Below are 20,792 nucleotides of genomic sequence, written 5' to 3' on the forward strand. Positions count from 1 at the left end.
AAACCTGCTCTCCCTGCTCTGTAAAGAACAGGTCAGAGCCTCTCCTTCAGATCAACAGAATCCCAAGCATGCTGATGGACAATGTTTAGCTGACCCAGGGCCCCTCACTGGACCCATCCCCCTCCCCGGTCTGCAATACCCTCTGGTGAGAGTGTCACAAGGAAGCAAGCTGGAGGTGTTCCCATAGCCAAACGCTCCTGTGAAGGTCAGCTCGGGAATTCTGCTTAAAACTTGGCTGAGAGTCTGGGTTATAATGCTTTCTTCCCAGGACCCCTCTGGGCAAGGTGCCTGCATTCCAGACATCCCCGCTCCACCTCTCCTCTGCTGTTTCGACAGCAAGATTCACTCCCCTCTGCCCCACCTCCAGGCCTTTCCCTCTGCACTCCTCACTCTTCCATAAATCCACACTTTCATCTCCCACAGACTGTTCACAGAACTTGCTCTCACTCACCACTATCATGCAAGCCAAAGAAACCCACCCACTCCCCAAAGCCTCTATGGTAGAGGACAGATAGAGGGCAGGGGGCCTGGGAAGGTAAACCTACAAGTGCTGGCAGAAGAAAAGGACATGGAATCTAGAAACCTCTAGGCTCTGTGTCCAATATCAGACGCATTAGAGGGGCAGTGAGCAACTGAGTGGTTAAAAAAAAAGCCATCTCAGCAGCCATCTCACCCATGGGTCTGCCCAGAAGAGCTCTGTGAAAGTACACTATGCCCAAACAGGTGCCAACAGTGGGAACAAACTGAACTCCTGCTGCACCCAATGCCCCACGTGCCACAGCGGGGCCAAATCCTCCCGTCGGCTCAATGACCTGGCTCCAGAGGACTTCCATTCAGGTGGAGGGGGCGATGGCCAGGGCCTGCCGGGAGCAACCACGGTTCTGACCTGTGTAATCCAGGCCCAGTGTGATGAGTGGTTTGCAGGGACGCTCGGGGCGGTCTGTCCAGATCTTGTCCACAAGGTTGTCCTTGACAGGAATGAGGTGGTGGCCAGCACTTCTCAGGACCTTGGCCATCTTCTTCCAGTAATCTGAGGAGAAATACTGGTGGTCTCACTGTGAACTGAACACTCTCTACAGGCAGCAGGGCTCTGAGAGCCTGGCACCTTCTGACAGGCGATCCTGCGGCCCTCTGCTACTCTTCTCCTCACCCTGACCTCCGCTGTGACCTCATGTCATGCTGAGCCCCCAAAGGTTCCACCACCCACAAGCAAATGAGGAGGGTGGGGAGGCATCTAGAACCCCAGTCCTTACTCAAGGACTGGCAGGGCCTCGGCTTACTCACCTGTAGGAATGATCAGTGGGTCTACACCAACCCTGGATCCTTCAGGAAGTACACTCACCAGCCAGTCTTCCTGAGTTGGTGTGTCCTTCAGACCTACAGAGGGAAGAACTGATGAGAAACAATTCCGAGGGAGCCTGAGCTCCCTGTCCTACCCAGAAGGGTGCAATTCACCAACAGAATGAGAACAGGGTCTTTATCAAGCACCTTCTTTAAAAAGGATTGACAGCACTTGGAAAATCTGAACTTCCCTTCATCCTGGAAGGCTAGAAGAAGGGTTAGATGCTATAAAAGGAAAGCATAAAGTAAGATGGTATACAAGGGGAGGGTGAGACAGAAGAAAGAAGCAGCAGGATTTCCCTAGACCCCTGGTAAAGGCATCCTGGGAATCATCGCAACACAGGTGCATGGTGTCATCCTGAAGACTGTCTCATTGGCCTTCAGTGACTTCCCCACTAATGGTGACGAGAGCATGAGTGGTGAGGTGGTGCAGGCGGAAGCTCAGAGTCTCCCTTACATCCCAGCCAGGTAAGGTGAACACATGCGCAGAGCTCTCCCCTCACCTGGAGGGCATCATTGCAGAGGGAAGGCCCCACCAGACAATCAGGCCTGATTGGAAGGCTGAGCTCAAGTCTTAACAGCAGAACACACAGGAACCCAACATCGTGTCTTTAACTGGCTCCCTGGGCTTCCCAATTACCAAGAGCACACAGCCCTTTCCGTGTCCGAGAGACTAGTCATAGGACACCAAGTAAGCTTCACAAAAGGAACTAAAATTACTTTTGACGTCCCAGTTTTTCTTTAATCCAACCCAGTATATCTTGTACATTTCAGATGTATACTTTTTCATCATATTTTTGCTAAACAATTAACAAACATTTCAGTAAAATATCAAAGAGTAAAAGTTCACATATTCCAAAACAGTACTGATTTTTACTACCTTCCCTGAGTACTGATAACCACAAAATGGACGTTCAAAGGTTTATAAAGAAATGAGCTCATGAATCTCAGTTCTAAAAGCCTGCCTAGAAACTGTCACTGCATGATTTTCCTATCTGATTCTTTCCTATTTTTTTCCTCAAACTGCTAAACAAGCCAATTATTAAGGAAGTTTCTTGAATGCCCCTAGTGTAACTTGCACAGGGTGAAGTCATATCATCTCCTAGCAGACAGATGTTGGGAAAAACCCCAGGGATCAATCACTCCCCAGCCACACCCACCAGAACCTCCCTACACAGGAGAGCGGTGAGGGTGAGGAGGCGGGCTGCAGCAGAGCCAGCTCGGAGGGAAGGAGGAGGACTCCCCCAGGGCTGGTCTAGGGAAGAGGCAGATAGTATTCGCTCCCGACACTCTGACCCCCAAAGCACTGACATACCTAACAGCTGTAGTTTAGGCCCCAAAGAGAGATGCTCACATCCCAGGAGCACACTAAATGAGACCCTGGGGTGCAAGCAGAAAATAGCAGAACTTCCATTTGTACTTCTTCTTAAAAAATAAGATATTAAACTGTGCTTGTATCTGAAATACACATGGACATAGCACATGCACCTAACATACAAACAAATATACATATATGCTAAGGGCGCATGAACCACCAACAGAGAAACATGTAATCAAAAAGTACAAAGGCCTAGAGGCCTATCCACTTAAAACAGCCCCACAATCCCGAAGGCCTGTGTTTGTGTGTGTGAGAGAGAACACAACTGGGACAACATCAACCTGTAGTGCTGACGTTTCTATATTTTAAGAGTTTTGAGAAACCCAAGTTTAAAATAAATCCATTGCCAGGATAAAAACATTCTTAATTCCTCCCTAAGCCAAACATTTATACATGTATATGGAGAGTGTGTGGAGAATGCACACATGCGCGCGCACACACACACACATAACCTCAGTAATAGATCCCGGGGTCAACTCAACTCAATATCAACAGCCCTCTGTTCCCTGAACTGTGAGTCTGGTAACAACCCGATTTCCTCATAACTTCCAACAACAAGAAACATCAGGGATTTGGCCTTTTCTCCTCTTCCTCACTCAGCCCTGGCAGCTGCTTTCCCCTTCTTCTATTGTCCAAGTTCAAAATGCAGCAGGCTGTACCTTTGCACAATCACTAAAACCCTGTTTTGAAAGACTACTCTGATGACGAGGAAAAATACAGCACACAATTAAATGAAAAACCCGTGTACACACACACACATTATCATTATCCAGTAAACACTGAACTCCATGCTTTCCATGTATTATTTCTTTAATCCTCACCACTTTATAGTACCATTATCATTCTACCTCATAGATAAGGAAACTGAAGGTGAACTAACTTGCCCAAGAAAGCTGCAGACCCATGATCTCGCCCTGTGGCTAAACTGCCAGAAGCGAGTCAGGATCCTCAGGAGAGCTTCCTATTTCGGCTGCCAGGGACCCCTTACCTTCACCTCATTTGAAATCATGAGGCAGCAGAGAGCAATGGGAAGGCCCCCAGGATGTGAGTCAAAGACACAGGGTCCTCTCTGGCCCTCAGCTACTCCTCACTGAAACAAGGGTTCTGAGCCAGGACCTTCCAAAATTGAATGCATGATGGTTTGTATATGGAAGCCTGTCACTCTCTTGTTCTTCCTTGTATCATCAACCGGAATGTGTTCCCTCAAAATTCATACACTAAAGTCCTACCTCACAATGTGACCTACGTTTGGAGACAGGAGCTTAAGAGATACTGAAGGTTAAATGAAGTCATAGGGTAGAATTCTAATCCAGTAGGATTGGTAGCCTTCTAAGAAGAGGAAGAGAGAGAGAGAACCATGTAAGGATAAGTGAGAAGGTGGCTATCTGCACGCCAGGTAGAAGGCTCTCACCAGGGCCTGACCACACTGGCACCCTGATTTCAGATTTCCAGCCACCAGCCATGAAAAACTAAATTTCTCTTGTTTTTTCTCCCCAAAACTTGAGACTTTTTATTTTGTATTGGGGTACAGCTGCAGTCCATGGGGTCACAGAGAGTTGGGCCTGACTGGGGAACTGAACAATGGCAGCCAATTAACAATGTTCTGGCAGCTTCAGGTGGACAGTGAAGGTACTCAGCCATACGCATACATGTATCCCTTCTCTAAATCTCTGTTGTTTGAGCCACCCAGTCCCTGGTAGTTTGTTACTAAGACACCTTGGATTCTGTAAAGGGTCCCTGACCCCATAAAAGGGTTAAGATCCACAAGCCCCGAGGAGTTCCAGGGTCTCCTCCTGAGGCGGCCAGCTAAACTTGAGACGGCTGTGCCTCTACGCACCCATCTTCATGAGCGTCCAGTTGCTGTCCATCTGCTTGGCAGCCTGGAGGAAGTAGCGCCCGTCCGTCCACATGGCCGCATGTTCTTCTGTGACAATGGCTGTGCCTGGAGGAGGGGGGCAAAGAAATGAGAGCGGTTCCTGACAAACACCGAGAAGCTGCACAAAAAGGCAGTAGGCAGGTGAGCAGGAGAGAGGCACCAGACTCCATGTGGCCCCACCACCCACTCCCACGTTGGGGGGGCAGCTGGGCCTCTGACTCCAAGGAAACCTCCAGGCAAGAGAAGATAGCACCACTGACAACCAGCTGTGGGCCAACCACGGAAAGAAGCAGCCTAGAGGCAGCCTGGGTACCAGTACCACGGGACCAGTAGAAAGGACCCTATGTGCACAACGTGAGTCAAGACCAGAAGAACAGAGGTCTGTGGACAGAGGGCCACAGGGGCCTCTAGTCAACAGGAGGGAGGCAAAAATGGTTCCTGCTCAGCTGTCACAGCTACGTGCTTCAACAGACACCCCAAGGAAGGTGTTTTGCCTTTCCCAAGGGAGACCACCTGGGCACTGTGAGCATTCAGGGAGATACAGGGAGTTTATGCCTCCACCTCTACCTGCCCTCAGCTCCCACAGGCCCAAAAGAACTCAGGGCCTTCAGCAGAGGCATCAGCCAAAACCAACTGAAATGTGCCAACCAACACATGCACCTACATCAATGGAAGCAGTGCGCTAATTGTGAGGATAGGGGCTCCCGCCAAGCCTAGCCACTTAAGAGGATGGGAGCCTGAAGGGGAAACCCGCCCCTGAGGGCGCAACAGCTCTTGGAAAGTTAATGCAGGGCGCCAGTGTAGCTCAACATTAATCTTTATTATTCGAGTTGAAAGGGAAAAGGAGGAAACCAAAAGTTAAGTGCTTAGAGAATTACAGGGGACCAGAAAGCTAAGGAAGGGGTCCTGAGGATGCCATTCTTGTCCCATTTCTTATCTGCAGAGCCAGTTACACAGGGGTATTCATGATATACTTATCTGTGTGTATGTTATATTTAATAAAAAGTTCAACAATATTTTTTTTGGCTGCGCTGGGTCTTCACTGTGGCAGGCAGGCTGCCCTAGTTGCAGCAGGAGGGTTTGGCTGCCCCAGGCATGTGGGATCTTAGTTCCCCCACCAAGGATCAAACACGCACCCCCTGCTTCGGAAGGCAAATTCTCTTCCACCGGATAACCAGGGAAGTCCCCCAACACAGTTTTTAAAACAAGATTTTTTGACTTGAAAAGCAAAAAATCATTAAATAGAAGCATCATTAACACACTAGAGAAGAAAAAAAACTAAAATGTAAGCTTAGAGCTACAGGCACCAGGACCACGCCCCCTCTGCAGAGGTCAATGGGGACGTCTGGTCTGCATTTTCTTTTTGGTTCTGTATCACGGACTGAAACTGGGTCCAGTTATTTTAGGGAGGCGAACACAAGTACCACAAGAACAGAAAGAGAATTTAGTGACTCACCTGCAGAGCCATCAAATCCAGAGACAAAGGCGCGCCGACAATCACACGGAGCAATGTACTCACTCTGGAAAACAGAGAGGTCAAGGAAGTGGACCTTGATCAGTCACAGCCCAGCAGGACCACAGAGGCTGGCAAAAGCTGGGCACCTGCCTTCAAGGAACTGACAATCTAGCCGAAAAGGCAAGCTGAACATTAAAAAAAAAATTAGTGCACGCTATAGATGACCCTAATTAATTAAGGGCTAAAAGGGCTTACTCCCCTGAGTCTCAATTTTTTCACCTGGCAAACAAAGCAAGAGAAATAGATGAAAACTGCTCTTTCCTCACTGAGATCTTACTCAAAAAACAATCTGATAGCCTTCTCCCTTCCTCGCCACTGACATTTAGGCATCTGTTATTTTTCTGAAAAGCCTGAATTTCTGTTTTATGTGCCAATAACTCTCTAACTTAACTCTCTTTAGCTATCAGCTTATTTCTGAACTTCCTGTCTGTATCCCCCATCCAAGGCAGTGTCACCAATCTCTCCCACGCAGACCCTGTCCCTTCCTGTTAGGGAACAAATGCTTCCTCCAACCCAGAAGGCTTCAGCAAAATAAAACATTATGTTCAAATCCAGGCCCTCCCCAGCCTCTGAATGGAATGGGATCAGGGAGAAGAAAGTAAGAGGTTCCATCCCTGGGGAGAGGGTACGAGGCCACAGTGTGTACTTTTGTGCCAGTGAGGCACAGAGACTCAAGGAACTTGTCCAAAATCACACAGCTCCAAAGTAACAGAGTCAGGATTTGAACCTGGGCAGTCAGCTCCAGAGCCTCCACTCAAGCCCTATGCCACACTGCCCCACTAAACACATCATCTTCCATGCTCAAAATGACTCTCCAGGATAAGACCAATAGCAAATTAGAAAACTGAGGTTCAAAGACAGAATCTTTAAGTAACAGGCCAGCAGCAGGGCCAGGATCTGATCTGCTTGAGCCCAGAGCTGCTGTTCCTTCTCCTGTCAACAGGCTGTCCCTGAGATAAAGGACCTGGCAGGGTTAAGAATGCTTAGGATAGGGTGGTCCAGGGGCTAAGATTCTGTGCTTCCAATGGAGGTGGCTCAGGTTTGATGCCTGGTGGGAGAACTAAGATCCCCAGTGGTGCAGGCAGAATGCTCAGGATAGAGAAGGGGAGTGGGGGGAGGCACTGGCTGGACCCGAGGGCATTTTGGGACAATCAACACAACACAGGGGAAAAGCTGGCTCCCAGGCTTCATTCCTGCCATGTGGATGAAAGCCTCCCCTTTCACCAGGGCAGTCATAATTGCAGCCTCAGACCAGGCACAAGACCACGACCCACAGAGGTGCTGGAAGGGCCACAGAGAATCACAATGGCGGCATGAAGGAGCTCTGTGATGTCTGAGCCACCGCTGCCCTCCAGCAGGCCCCGCTACGTGCTCCGTGAGGCTTCTCCCCCGCTCTCTCAGCCTCAGTCCTCACTTCTACAACGGGTCGTTTCAGATGGCTGACTGCAACGGCCAGCAAATGTTTGATCCCCAACACACAAAGGAACATTGACCAGATAGTACTAAGGACACAGAAAGAAATGGCCACCAGCATCACTGATGAACTGTAGAGTCCTTTGTTTATGAACCCAGCAATTATTGAGTGCAAGACTGAAAAAAAAGAAAAAGGCCAAGATGGGGGAGTGGGTTCCCATCCTTCAAGTTCTGTTGTGAGGAATAGCAAGTACATGTTCCATACAACTCACCAGAAACCTGAGCGTGCTGCACACACACTAGAGAAGAGACGATACTAATGTCTCCTTCCTGAGTGGTGAAAAAGCATCTGAGAGGCTGGGAAAACTAAAGCCTTGTGCTAACAATCACAGTACACAAGAGGACACAGCACACAAGGAGAAAACACGGAGCGGACACTCGAGGGACAAGGAGGCCCCCTTGGCTTGGGGCTCTCCTACTCAACACACAGCAAGGACTGGAACGACAGGCTGGCAGAGGAGAACTGCTGACCTTGACCTGGCCTGGCTCTGGCACACAGGGACAATCTGGAAGAGTGCCCGCTCCCGACCTGGGGAAGCCTGGGAGGAGGCCTGGGGCCCCCCAGGGGTTTACCTAGAGTTTTTCTGAAGAGAGGTGGAAATAACAGCAGGTGAACGTGTTTGGTTTGGGATCAAGATGAGGGCTGGGGGAAGAATGTCTAGACATGAGCTAAGTGGTCAACATGCCAGCAAGACATCGCTGACCGAAGCTGTCACCTCCACACCAACAGGCTACGCAGATGCCAGGCAAGCACTCCAGGCCTCCCCCCTCTTCCCCCAGCCATGAGGCTGGCAAAACCCGGGAACATTCTCCCTAGAGACCAGCAAAAGGCCTAAAATAAGCCAAAGCCTTAGCATACTAGGGGAAAGGCTCAAAGAAACGCAGCCATGGGCTTTTTCTCCAAAACTGTGATGTCTCTCCATCTCTAATACCCCCATCCAAGCCCCCCTCATCTCTACCTGGACCACTGCCCCTGCAATCCACTCTTCACACACACTCACAGCGAGCTTTTCAAACTGTGTGTTTGTGTGTATATCATATTAACATATGTATATATATGTGTGTGTATGTCATATTAGCACGTGTGTGTATGTGTGTGTGTATCATGATAGCATGTGTGTATGTGTATATGTTATGTTTTTCAAGGGGATGCGTGCTTAGTCATGTCCAACTCTTTGTGACCCTACGGACTGCAGCCCGCCAGGCTCCTCTGTCCATGGGATTCGCCAGGCAAGAATACTGGAGTGGGTTGCCATGCCCTACTCCAGTGGATCTTCCTGACCCAGGTATCAAACTCATGTCTCTTGCATCTCCTGCATTGGCAGGCAGATTCTTTACCACTGGCACCACCTGGGAAATCACATCACGTTAGCAGCATACTTACAACCCATCAACGACCTCCCATCACACTTAGGGTAAAATTCAGACCCCAGCCCAGTCCCCAGGGCAAGGCAAGCCCTGCTCTCCTCCCAGAACTGCCCTCTCACAACCCGCCCATTCACAGCACTCCAGCCACACCACCTGCTGCTTGCTCCTTGCACTTCCCGATCTCATTCCTCATTCAGGGCCACTGCATGTGCTCTTCCTTGTGCCTGTAGAAGCCTCCCTCTCATCAGGGCATGGCTAGCTCCTTATATTTCAGGTCAGATGTCACCTCCACAGAGAAGCTTGACTGGACTATGCAGCTCCAGTAGCCACGCAGCCCCTTCTTCCTCCCGGTTTAGCACGTGCTCTCCTTCATGACTCTTTCTTGCTGTTACTGTACTGTCCTGCCCACCGGAATGTAAGTACCCGGAGATCAGGGTGTTTGTCTGTCTTGTTCGTCACTGTCCCTGCACAGGGCACAGGCCCACAACCGATACTTGTGGAATAAGTAGACAAGCACGAAGAAAGATGGACCTTTCTTCATACTTAAGACTTTAGCCACCTCTTTGAAAATGGAGAAAGAGCTCCAAAGCAAGAAATGGAGGTGGCCTCTAGAAACTGGAGAAGACAAGGAAATGGATTATCCCCAGAGCCTCCAGAAGTCACCGATCCCTGCTGATTCCAGCCTTCCACAGCTGGAAGATAATAAATGTGTGCCACCGTAAGCCACTAAGTTTGCCACAGCAGCAACGGGAAGCTAATGCTTTGTCCAACAGGAAGAAGACCAGAAGGGATTATAACTGGGGTTTCAAACTCACAAGCCCTAGGGTACGGCAGATAAATTAAAAGAGTAAAGCAGGACGAGGGGCTGCCTTTTCTAGCGAGCAGCTCCTACTCAGCTTTGATTCCTGTCACGCTGCAGTGTGGGTTCCACCTTCGGAATTTCAGGAGAGGCTAAATAGATGTGTGCTCGTGAGATACCATCCCATTTTTAAATGTTGGCATCTAATTCAAACAATGAAATGACACACAGCCAAATAAAGCGTATCAGTAAGCTACAGGAAAAAAAAAAGAAAGAAAGCCTCAGCCATATCTCATAATCCAGCTCACACTTGCCCCTTTCCACAAGCTTTCTGACCCACCCAGCTTTCAGAGACCTCCCACATCTCTGAATTTCACAGAACCATCCACATTGGCATTGATCCATGCCCCCCACCTTGGGTGATGATAACAAATAATACTGGCTAAGACTGACTAGTTGCCAGTAACTATCTTCATTCCCCCTAATTCTAATCTTTACAGAAGCTCTAGAAGGTATCATCCTACCCACTTATAGGTTAAAAAGAAAAGAAACAGCAGCTCAGAGAAGTAAATTACTTACTTCCCTCCCCAAGACACCACTGCTCTAAAAGTAGAGCTGAGATCTGATCTCAGGTCTGACATTTCAAAGTCCATGCCCTTGCCACACTGCCAAGCAACACTTTTTATTCTGTATAGAGACTGCCCATCTGGTCTGCACAACTGGATTATAAATTCTGAGGGAGCAAGGAACACAGGTATGCCCCCCATTCACCTCTACTTTCATCAACCACGTGACAGATGACTCCCACGCCCCGGAATCAAACCTTGTTCAAGCCTGGCTCCTGCACTTACTGGCTAGGTAAGCCTTAAGGTTCAATTTTCCATCTGTAAGGCAGGGATGATAAAAACGCCCGTGTGGGAGGGTTGAGGTGTGACATAAAGCGACTAGCACATGCTAAGCTTTTGATAAACTATAGCACTTACTATTGTGTACCAGATGATGAACTAGACTCTATGGGAAACATAAGAAAATATCTTCTCAGAGTGGACAGTCCAGCAAACAAAATAAGACAGGTGTCAGTGAAACGTCAGCCCTAAGAATCAGCACATAAACTATGCTGCATATGCCGTATGGTATCTGCTATAGTTTCAGGCTCAGATGTGTTTCGAATCCTTCATGCCAAGCTCAAAGGTTAGACCTGGCCCACCACAGACAGGTGAGGAGGAGCAGGAAGGTAACACAGGGAGGGGGGAAAGTTCAAGAAGGCCTGGAAGCAGAGGTTTGTGGCAGGACAGCGAATGATTAACCTGACTGCCGAGGCAGAACGTTCCAGGGAATGGCAGCAGAGATTCCTGGAAAGGCAGGCTGAAGACAACGGTCAAGGACCTCAAACACCACACTTTGAGGCTTGACCTTTCTCCTGCAAGTCCTAGATAGAGAAAAAGTTCAAGAGGGGGTAGTGACGTGACCAGAGCTGGGTTTTGAAAAGAGTGAGCAACATGGACACATGCAGATTGAACAGGGCAAGGGAGGCGATGGCTGGGTGCCATGGTAAGCATGACCAAAGTCACCCAAGCCTGTGCGAGGTGACAGCTGTGCCCCCACTGGCCCTTCACCTCCACAAGCCATGAGCCTGGCACAACACCTCAGACATGTGAGGTTTTCCCAAAAAATGAAACCGGAAGACTAAATGGCTGTGTGTGCACAAGAAGTCCCCACGTTCAGACTGAACAGAGACAAGACCAAACCCCGAGTTCTGGGGTAACATCCGGTCCTCAGCATTTTCGTCCCTTTTAAATGAAACCAAGTCAAGGTAACAGGAAGAACACTCGATAGCTGTCCAAAGAGTCACAGATACTCCCTCCCTACGGCGCAGTCACTAAGAGTGGGTGGTTTCCCATCCAGGACTTCATTTCCCAGAACCCCTGGCAGCTAGGTGGGGTCACGTGACTAGTTCTCCCCAGTGCAAAGTGGGTGGGAAGTGCTGCCTGGTCAGGGCCATGCAAGCGGATGTGCCCTGTCCATACTACTCCCCTCCCGCCAGCTGGAGTGGTGGCATCACAGGATGGAAGGTGCCTGGATCCCTGAATCACCCCTCCTCCTTGTGGAAGAAAGTCACCCACCAACCAGGAGCTCCCACTCTGGACTGCTACAGGAACGAAATAAGGCCCTACAGCACCGAGTCACTGCAGCTTTGAGAGGTGTTCCCACGGCAAACATCACTCCAATTAAGACAGTGGCTGAAATCACTGTGGGATAAAAATCACTACCTCCACCCCAGGAGAGAGCCTATTTAAGAAATAAAAAACAGGAAGCCAACTCCAGGAGGAATGGGAGTAGAATCCAAAGAGTTTAGGAAAATCTGATTCATGTCTTCCAGAAGGAGGAACCATAAACACAGCCAAAAATTCAAGTTGGCAGAGTCAGCCCTGCCAGGACGTGATCTTTTGACTAAGCTGTGCCCAAAAGCAGAATGAGGGGCCTTACAAAAGGAGAGGATGAAGAGTTCAGATTTCTCAAAGGTGGTGCCAGTGCAGATCTGGCCCCAACCAATGATTCTCCTGGTTTGGGGCCAGCAGTGCCCACAAATCCCAACATCTGACTTCGACAGTACATGAAAACACCCAGATTACAGACAGAAAGGACACAGCCTCGCTGTAAAAGCCCCTCAGGGCCCAAACTCATTAGCTCCATAACCCTTGTTCTGAATTTAAAAGAAAAAACCCTTAGAGTTTCGGAGGACAGAGAAGAGCAGACCCCTGGAGCGCCAAGACCTTGCACAATCATGCATTTGGGGTGCATATTCTCTCCAGCACGCAACAGTGTGTGGGTGTGTGCGTTTCTGGTTTGGAAAGTACACAAAGGACAGAATTCAAGATTCGCCTTCCTTTCTCCAACACCCTCCCTCCCCCACCCAGAGGAGAAATTCCATCAACCCAGAATCTGGCCTGAAAGGAAACAGCTAGGGACAAGAGCCCCAGAGAACAGCAGCCTCTCTATTACTGAGGAGGCTGCTGCGGCACATCACACGCAAAGCCAGCCCTCCTTCCTGTCCTCATGGTCCTGGCGCGGACCCAGGCCCCACTCCACAGTCATCCCAGCTTTGCCCCTCCTCTTCACGGACCCAAAATAAGAATGTGGGGCTTCTCATTTCTTTCTGTGGATGGTGCCACAAACTCTCCTGGTCTCCAAACTCCCCAATTCCCTCATTCCCCATTCCCTCATTCAGCTGCCTGCAAGGTTCATGCCTCAGTCTATCTACTGCTTCTCCTCTAAATCCTTCCTTTCTTTCCTGCTCCTAAGGACAGCACCCAAGTCCAGGCCCTCTGAACCCCCACTCCAGGATCTTGCAATGACCTCCGAACAGGGATCTCAGTTCCCAGTGTCTCCCTTCTCCAATCTACACTGAACACTGCTCCCACTGACTGATCGCGTCACCCTCTTGTCCAAAGACCCGCAGTGGGTCCCTACTGCATTTAAATAGGAATGTGAACATGATACAGTTCCATCATGCAGCCTTCCTTACCCTGCCAGCTTCAAATACTCTCTCTCAGCAATGGGCTCAGTCTGCACTTTACCTAAATCTGTGCTGACCATTACAGTAGCCCCCAGACACATGTAGCTACCAAGCACCTGAAATGTGGCTAATGTGACTGAGAAACTAAATGTTTAATTTTATTTCATTTCAATCAACTTAAATTTTAAAACTGATGCTCAAGACTCCATTATTATAAATTTTTTTAAGTATGTTTGGAACAACTTTGGCAACTAAGTCCACTTTTTCAACTGCAGATCTTATGAAATCTAAATACAGATCAAATATGTCCAATGAACAGTCCACACTTAAGTTGAGATGTTCTGTAATAAAATAGATACCAGAATTTAAGACCTAGTTTAAAAAAAGGACGGAGAAGGCAATGGCACCCCACTCCAGTACTCTTGCCTGGAAAATCCCATGGATGGAGGAGCCTGGTAGGCTGCAGACCATGGGGTCGCTAAGAGTCAGACACAACTGAGCGACTTCACTTTCACTTTTCACGTTCACAAATTGGAGAAGGAAATGGCAACCCACTCCAGTGTTCTCGCCTGGAGAATCCCAGGGACGGGGGAGCCTGGTGGGCTGCCGTCTATGAGGTCACAAAGAGTCGGACACAACTGAAGTGACTTAGCAGCATAAAAAAAGGAATGTAAATGATGATGTGATGTGATGTGATGAAATGACAATATTTTGGACATACTGGGGTAAAAAAAAAAAATTGTTTCACTGTTTCTTTTTATTTTTTTCCCACCATAAATATTAGAATTGTTAAACTACATACATGCCTCAGATATTTCTATTGGACTGACTGAGTTCTTCCCTATGACATTTACTAGTTGAACTTTGTGTTAGATTTGTGACAGGGGCTATCTACTCTGTAATCTCTTTAAGGGAACATTTCCCTTCATTCATCACTATAATAGTAATAATAGCAACAATAATAATAGCAACAAATATAAAGAGACTTATTAGGTGACAGATACGCTTTAAGCATTTATATCTGTTTTAATCCTAGTAATAGCCCTAAGAGACAGGTATGTCTCTATCCCTCTTTTGTTGATGGGGAAACTGAGACCCGAGTGTTTAACTAACATTTAGGAATTTGAGGTAACTAACTGGAGATCAAGCAGCTAGTTAAGTGACAAACCAGGCACCAGAACCCAGACAAGTTTCTAGAGCCCATACACATACTAATACGCCAACTGCTGGCCCTCTACTTAGCCAGTACCCAATACTTAGCCCTGTTGTGGCAGTCAGGAAACATGCACAGACAAACAAAGCACAATTTCTCCTGCCTGGCAAGGCCGATGGCTAGGCTACAGCAATAGAAGTGATAGTCAAAGATTATAAAAGAAAAATGGGGGGGCGGGTGTGGTGAAAGAGAAGAGGACAGCAAGAGTCCAAGAACATAAGTTTATGAGCCTCTACCGTAACTTCTGCAACGAAAGTGACAGCTAATATCAAGCAAGCTTAACTTTCTGTTTTCAGGACGTTGCTGGAAAACACATTTTTCCAGGATTAAAGATTCAGCCTTCTTATCCGTGGAGGGGCCATCCAATTCTGAAATTCCAGACCCATTATAGGAGATGAAGCACTGAGCAGAATCCTGGAACATCACCTGGGGTTTGGCCAGTGTCGCTGCCATTCCAAAGTTGAATAAGAAATTGCTCTGGGCCTATTTGTTGTTGTTTAGTCATTAAGTGGTATCCAGCTCTTTGTGACCCTATGGACTGTAGCCTGCCAGGCTCCTCTGTCTATAAACAGACAGATTTTATCTTCAGTTCAGTTCAGTTCAGACGCTCAGTCGTGTCCAACTCTTAGCGACCCCATGAATCGCAGCACACCAGGCCTCCCTGTCCATCACAAACTCCCAGAGTTTACTCAAACTCATGCCCATCGAGTCAGTGATGCCATCCAGCCATCTCATCTTCTGTCGTCCCCTTCTCCTTCTGCCCCCAATCCCTCCAAGCATCAGGGTCTTTTCCAATAAGTCAACTCTTTGCCTGAGGTGGTCAAAGTATTGGAGTTTCAGCTTCAGCATCAGTCCTTCCAATGAACACCCAGGACTTATCTCCTTCAGGATGGACTGGTTGGATCTCCTTGCAGTCCAAGGGACTCTCAAGAGTCTTCTCCAACACCACAGTTCAAAAGCATCAATTTTTCAGCACTCAGCTTTCTTCACAGTCCAACTCTCACATCCATACATGACCACTGGAAAAACCATAGGCTTAACCAGACAGACCTTTGTCGGCAAAGTAATGTCTCTGCTTTTTAATATGCTATCTAGGTTGGTCATAACTTTCCTTCCAAGGAGTAAGTGTCTTTTAATTTCATGGCTGTAATCACCATCTGCAGTGATTTTGGAGCCCAAAAAAATAAAGTCTGACACTGTTTCCACTGTCTCCCCATCTATTGCCCATGAGGTGATGAGACCAGATGCCATGATCTTAGTTTTCTGAATGTTGAGCTTTAAGCCAACTTTTCCACTCTCCTCTTTCACTTTCATCAAGAGGCTTTTTAGTTCCTCTTCACTCTCTGCCATAAGGGTGGTGTCATCTGCATATCTGAGGTTATTGATATTTTTCCCAGCAATCTTAATTCCAGCTTGTGCTTCTTCCAGCCCAGCGTTTCTCATGATGTACTCTGCATATAAGTTAAATAAGCAGGGTGACAATATACAGCCTTGATGTACTCCTTTTCCTATTTGGAACCAGTCTGTTGTTCCATGTCCAGTTCTAACTGTTGCTTCCTGACCTGCATACAGGTTTCTCAAGAGGCAGGTCAGGTGGTCTGATATTCCCATCTCTTTCAGAATTTTCCACAGTTTATTGTGATCCACACAGTCAAAGGCTTTGGCGTAGTCAATAAAGCAGAAATAGATGTTTTTCTGGAACTCTCTTGCTTTCTTGATGATCCAGCGGATATTGGCAATTTGATCTCTGGTTCCTCTGCCTTTTCTAAATCCAGCTTGAACATCTGGAAGTTCTCGGTTCATGTATTGCTGAAGCCTGGCTTGGAGAATTTTGAGCATTACTTTACTAGCGTGTGAGATGAGTGCAGTTGTGCGGTAGTTTGAGCATTCTTTGTGATTGCCTTTCTTAGGGATTGAAATGAAAATGGACCTTTTCCAGTCCTGTGGCCACTGCTGAGTTTTCCAAATTTGCTGGCATATTGAGTGCAGCACTTTCCCAGCATCATCTTTCAGGATTTGAAATAGCTCAACTGGAATTCCATCACATCCACTAGCTTTGTTCGTAGTGATGCTTCCTAAGGCCCACTTGACTTCACATTCCAGGATGTCTGGCTATAGGTGAGTGATCACACCATTGTGATTATCTGGGTCATGAAGATCTTTTTTGTACAGTTCTTCTGTGTATTCTTGCCACCTCTTCTTACTTCAGGTAAAAGAAAATTGAAACTGAAATACCAACATTACAAAGTTTCCACACTCTTAAGTGGAAAAAACCGTCAACGGTTAAAGCAAGTAATACTCACAGGTCACATCTTTCCATACAATGAGGCCTCACCTTGAGGTGAAGTTTCATAAATAAAGCAGAACTATTAGGAGTTTGGCTGGGGCTCCATGACTGCCTGTGAGACCCTTTGAAAGGAGAGACCCAATTTCAGACAACAGTATGCGAGGCTGTGAGTGTTAATATTAGGTGGCAACTTGACTGGGTGAAGGGATTCCCAGATAGCAAGCTGGTAAAACATTATTTCTGGGTGTGTCTGTGAGGTTGTTTCTGGAAAAGATTAACATTTGAGTTGTCAGACCCAATAAAGATTGCCCTCACTGATATACAGGGGCAGCATCCAATCTGTTGAGAGTCTGAATAGAACAAAAATGTGTAGGAAGGGCAAATTCGCTCTCTCCTCTTTGACATGAGACATCCATCTTCTCTTGCTCTCAGACTTCAGCATTCCTGGTTCTCAGGCCTTTGATGTGAAAACATCCCTGGTACCCTCTGCAAGCTGAAGGACCAGGAAAGCCAAAGGTGTAATTCCAGTTCAAACCAAAGCCTGAGAACCAAGGGAGCTGATGTTGTGTGAGCCACCGCTCATAATATCATAATATGTCTCTCTTTCTCTCCCTCTCTCCCCATATGCATGTGTTTGGTTCTGTCTCTCTGGAGAACCTTACTAATGCAGGGACTTACAGAAGACCCTAAACCACCTGCTACATGATGTGCTCCACCATCCCGCCCAATACTGAGAGAGGACAGTTACAGTCAAATCAGTCCAGGACAACTGCCTGAATCTTGAAAGGCAAGAGAATGAGAAACGCCACTGATAAATTCAACAGAGAATCCATGTGACCTGCAGCCCAAGTCCAAAGGCTGAACTCTGGAACAGACGGGAAGCAGGTAAGGGCCCATCAGAAGTACCCAGGCAGGGGAAGAAGAAAGGAGTTCCCTGGGGATAAGGCCAAGGTCTGTCCTTCTTAAATGGTGAGATGCCTGCCTCATCTGCTACCTACACGCCTCAGGCCCAACTTGTGCTAGCTATGCTACCTACTCACGTTCAGTCCTCAGTCAAGACGAAAGATGAAACTCTGGTTCCTATGAAGTTAGTGAATCCTGTTCATCTAAACAACAGAGGCGAATGGAAGAATTCCATTACCAAACCCCCACCCTAAATCCCACGTCTCTATCTCCCCACTGTCTACTAAACTTAACATTAATGTACCCGGCCACCACGTCTTCCCACATCCTGTCCTGCTTGATCTTCTGCTTCCACACTTAACACCTGCTCTCCCACCTCCTCCTTCAACCTTTCAACCACTTTCACATGCCAAATCCTCCTCTTCAGCAGCCTCTCCTCTTTACATCCTATTCTCCCCCCTCTCCTCTTCAAGGAGCAAGTTTGAACCCATTATTGTATAGAAACTGCTACTGATGATCTACAGAAAAAGGAATTCCCTGGAACACTGAGTCCCCTACTCCACTGTGAGATGACTGGAAATTCCACAGATGTTTAAATCTGGAAAATGCTGAATATTTCATCTGCTTCTTAGAGTTACACAGTGCACAGTATATCAAAGGCTCTGAGAAATCCTACAGTTAAAAAATTGTTCAAATGGACACAGTTCCCTGGGCCTGTCCCTGGAGGACACACTTAGATGTGGTTTAACAACTAGAATCCTAGGGTACAAACACACTGAGGGCGGAAAGGAGGAAAAGAAAGGAGGAGGAAAGAATCCCATCACCAGCCCATCTCCACTCAGTACCTGGTGGGCATCTCCCGACGGGATGATGTAGGCCTGGATTGGTTCTGTCACGTACTCCAAGTTCCTCATGGCTTGTCTCAGCTGCCGAAGCAGCTCAGAAGTTACCTTCGGAGCCATTCTGCTGTCTGCAACAAGAGAGTTTGTTCCAAAACCAGTCAGACTGTCCCACATTAACTCAATGACCAGCTAAGTTCCAGAGAGGTACATTGTATAAAAACTGATGATCTACACTGAAACACCATGATCCTCCAAAATCTATAGTTTACACTGGAGCTCACTGTTGGTGCTGTACATTCTATGGGTCTTGACAAATATATAATGACATGTACCTATCATTATGATTTAAGAGTTTAATAATTTTCATTGCCCTTAAATCCTCTCTGCTCAGTCGATTCATTCTTCCTTTCTCTCCTCCAATCCCTTGGTATGACTAATCTTTTTACTGCCTTCATAGTTTTGCCATTTCCAGGAAGTCACATTGTGGTAATCATACAGTATAAAGCCTTTTCAGATTGGCTTCTTTCACTTAGCAATGTGGATTTAAGGTTCCTCCATGTCTTTTCATGACTTACTAGTTCATCTCTTTTTATTGCTGACTATTATTCCATTGTCTGGATATACCACAGCTTATTAATATTTATCCATTCACAAACTAGAAGACATCTTGGTTGTTCCCAAGTTTTGGCAATTTTGAATAAAGCTGCTATAAACATCTATGTTGCAGGTTTTTGTATGGACGTAAGTTTTCAATTCGTTTGGCTAAACACCAAGGAGCATGACTGCTGGATCATATGGTAAGAGTATATCTGGTTTGTAAGAAACTACCAAATGTCTGCTAATGTGGCTGTACCATTTTGCATTGCCACCATTAATGAATTCAAGTTCCTGTTGGTCCACATCCTAGCCAGCATTTGGTGTTTTCAGACTTTGGGATTTTACCAACCAGTTTTTCAAACAAACAAAAAATACTTGGCTCAACCAAAAACATCCTAATGCACCATGCTTTAAATAGTGGAGAGTTATATTGAGGCCATTGTACTACAGGTTATCTTTAAGAATTTCACCCTGGGGCTTCCCTGGTGGTCTAGTGGTTAAGAATCCACTTGCCAATGCAGGAGACATGAACTTGAACCCTGGTTCCAGAGTCTCCCACATGCTGCAGATCAGCTAAGCCTGTGTGCCACAACTATTGAGCTATTGCTCTAGTGCCTGGAAGCCACAACAACTGAGCCCATATGCTGCAACTACTGAAGCTCACGCACCCTAGAGCCGATGCTCTGCAACAAGAGAAACCACTGCTATGAGAAGCCCATGCACTGCAGTGGAGAGCAGCCCCTCTTGCTGTAGCTAGAGAAAGCCCAAGTGCAGCAAGGAAGACAACACAGCCAAAAATAAAACAAATAAATCTTTCTTTAAAAGTTTATACCCTGACTCATTGTAGCTTATAGCCTGCTAGGTATGGATCTTTTTTTTTTTAATTTTGGTTCTTTTTCTTTAACAGTTTTATCTGGTGCTTCTCCATCACCACCACCACCTCAGGCTATAAAGGCCTCAGTCTTTATGGTTATCTCCAATAGATTCCCCTACAGGGTATGATACTAATCTTGGGACTCACTGGGAAAGTGCCCCATCTTATTCATAATCTGCAAGGGCAGCTTCAGTTACTGGGCTCAGGGCTCCCACTCAGAAGTTTCCAAAAGACAGAAGTCTCCAAAAGAGAGAGACACCAGAAATGGTCCTATTCATGAATCAAACATGTCCATGATCCCTGCATTACAGTTGCTTCTGAATACTTTTCAGAGGGACATCCTTTCCTTTTGTCTGTCCTACTGAGCCTATAATTTCTTATGTACATGAAAAAGAGGGATCAGAAGTATCTAATGACCTAAATTTACATGTTAATACCTCCACTGGGTTCAAAATAAAGCCTGTTGTGACTTCACAAGCTTGCCAGCATCTGAAAACTTTATTATGATGTCTTTCAGGATTTCAGAATAAATTTCTGCTTCCAAATCATATTTCTGAGCAATTTAATATTTTTAAAAGTCAAGCAAAAATGTAGACATCCTTTGGAGTAGCATTCCAACCTTGATGGCACATGAGAGCTACCTAGGGAGTACAGCCTGAGCATCTGGAATTTTAAAAAGCAACTATGTGATAGAAACCAATGTGCTTTCTTTTGAGATCATTAATTTCCTCTGTTCTTCCAAACAGAAGAAATTGACTTCTATTTGGACACATCCTGACTTAAGGATTTTGCTGGCACTGACTAGGTG

General features: G+C 46.9%; 1 protein-coding gene across 3 annotated transcripts in view; it reads right to left on the reverse strand.

Annotated features, from left to right (window-relative positions):
• The window catches only part of XPNPEP1 (X-prolyl aminopeptidase 1), a 51,327-nt gene that overhangs the window by 21,133 nt on the left and 9,402 nt on the right, over positions 1 to 20,792 (reverse strand). For all 3 annotated transcript variants that reach the window (XM_020905424.2, XM_020905422.2, XM_020905425.2), the window contains 5 exons: positions 18,517 to 18,641; positions 6,052 to 6,115; positions 4,557 to 4,661; positions 1,285 to 1,377; positions 887 to 1,030 (listed from right to left, as the gene is read on the reverse strand). In XM_020905424.2, the coding sequence (XP_020761083.1) occupies positions 887 to 1,030; positions 1,285 to 1,377; positions 4,557 to 4,661; positions 6,052 to 6,115; positions 18,517 to 18,641 (531 nt within the window). The remainder of the gene's footprint in view (positions 1 to 886; positions 1,031 to 1,284; positions 1,378 to 4,556; positions 4,662 to 6,051; positions 6,116 to 18,516; positions 18,642 to 20,792) is intronic.

Source organism: Odocoileus virginianus, chromosome 7, assembly GCF_023699985.2.
Source record: "Odocoileus virginianus isolate 20LAN1187 ecotype Illinois chromosome 7, Ovbor_1.2, whole genome shotgun sequence".
NCBI lineage: Eukaryota > Metazoa > Chordata > Mammalia > Artiodactyla > Cervidae > Odocoileus > Odocoileus virginianus.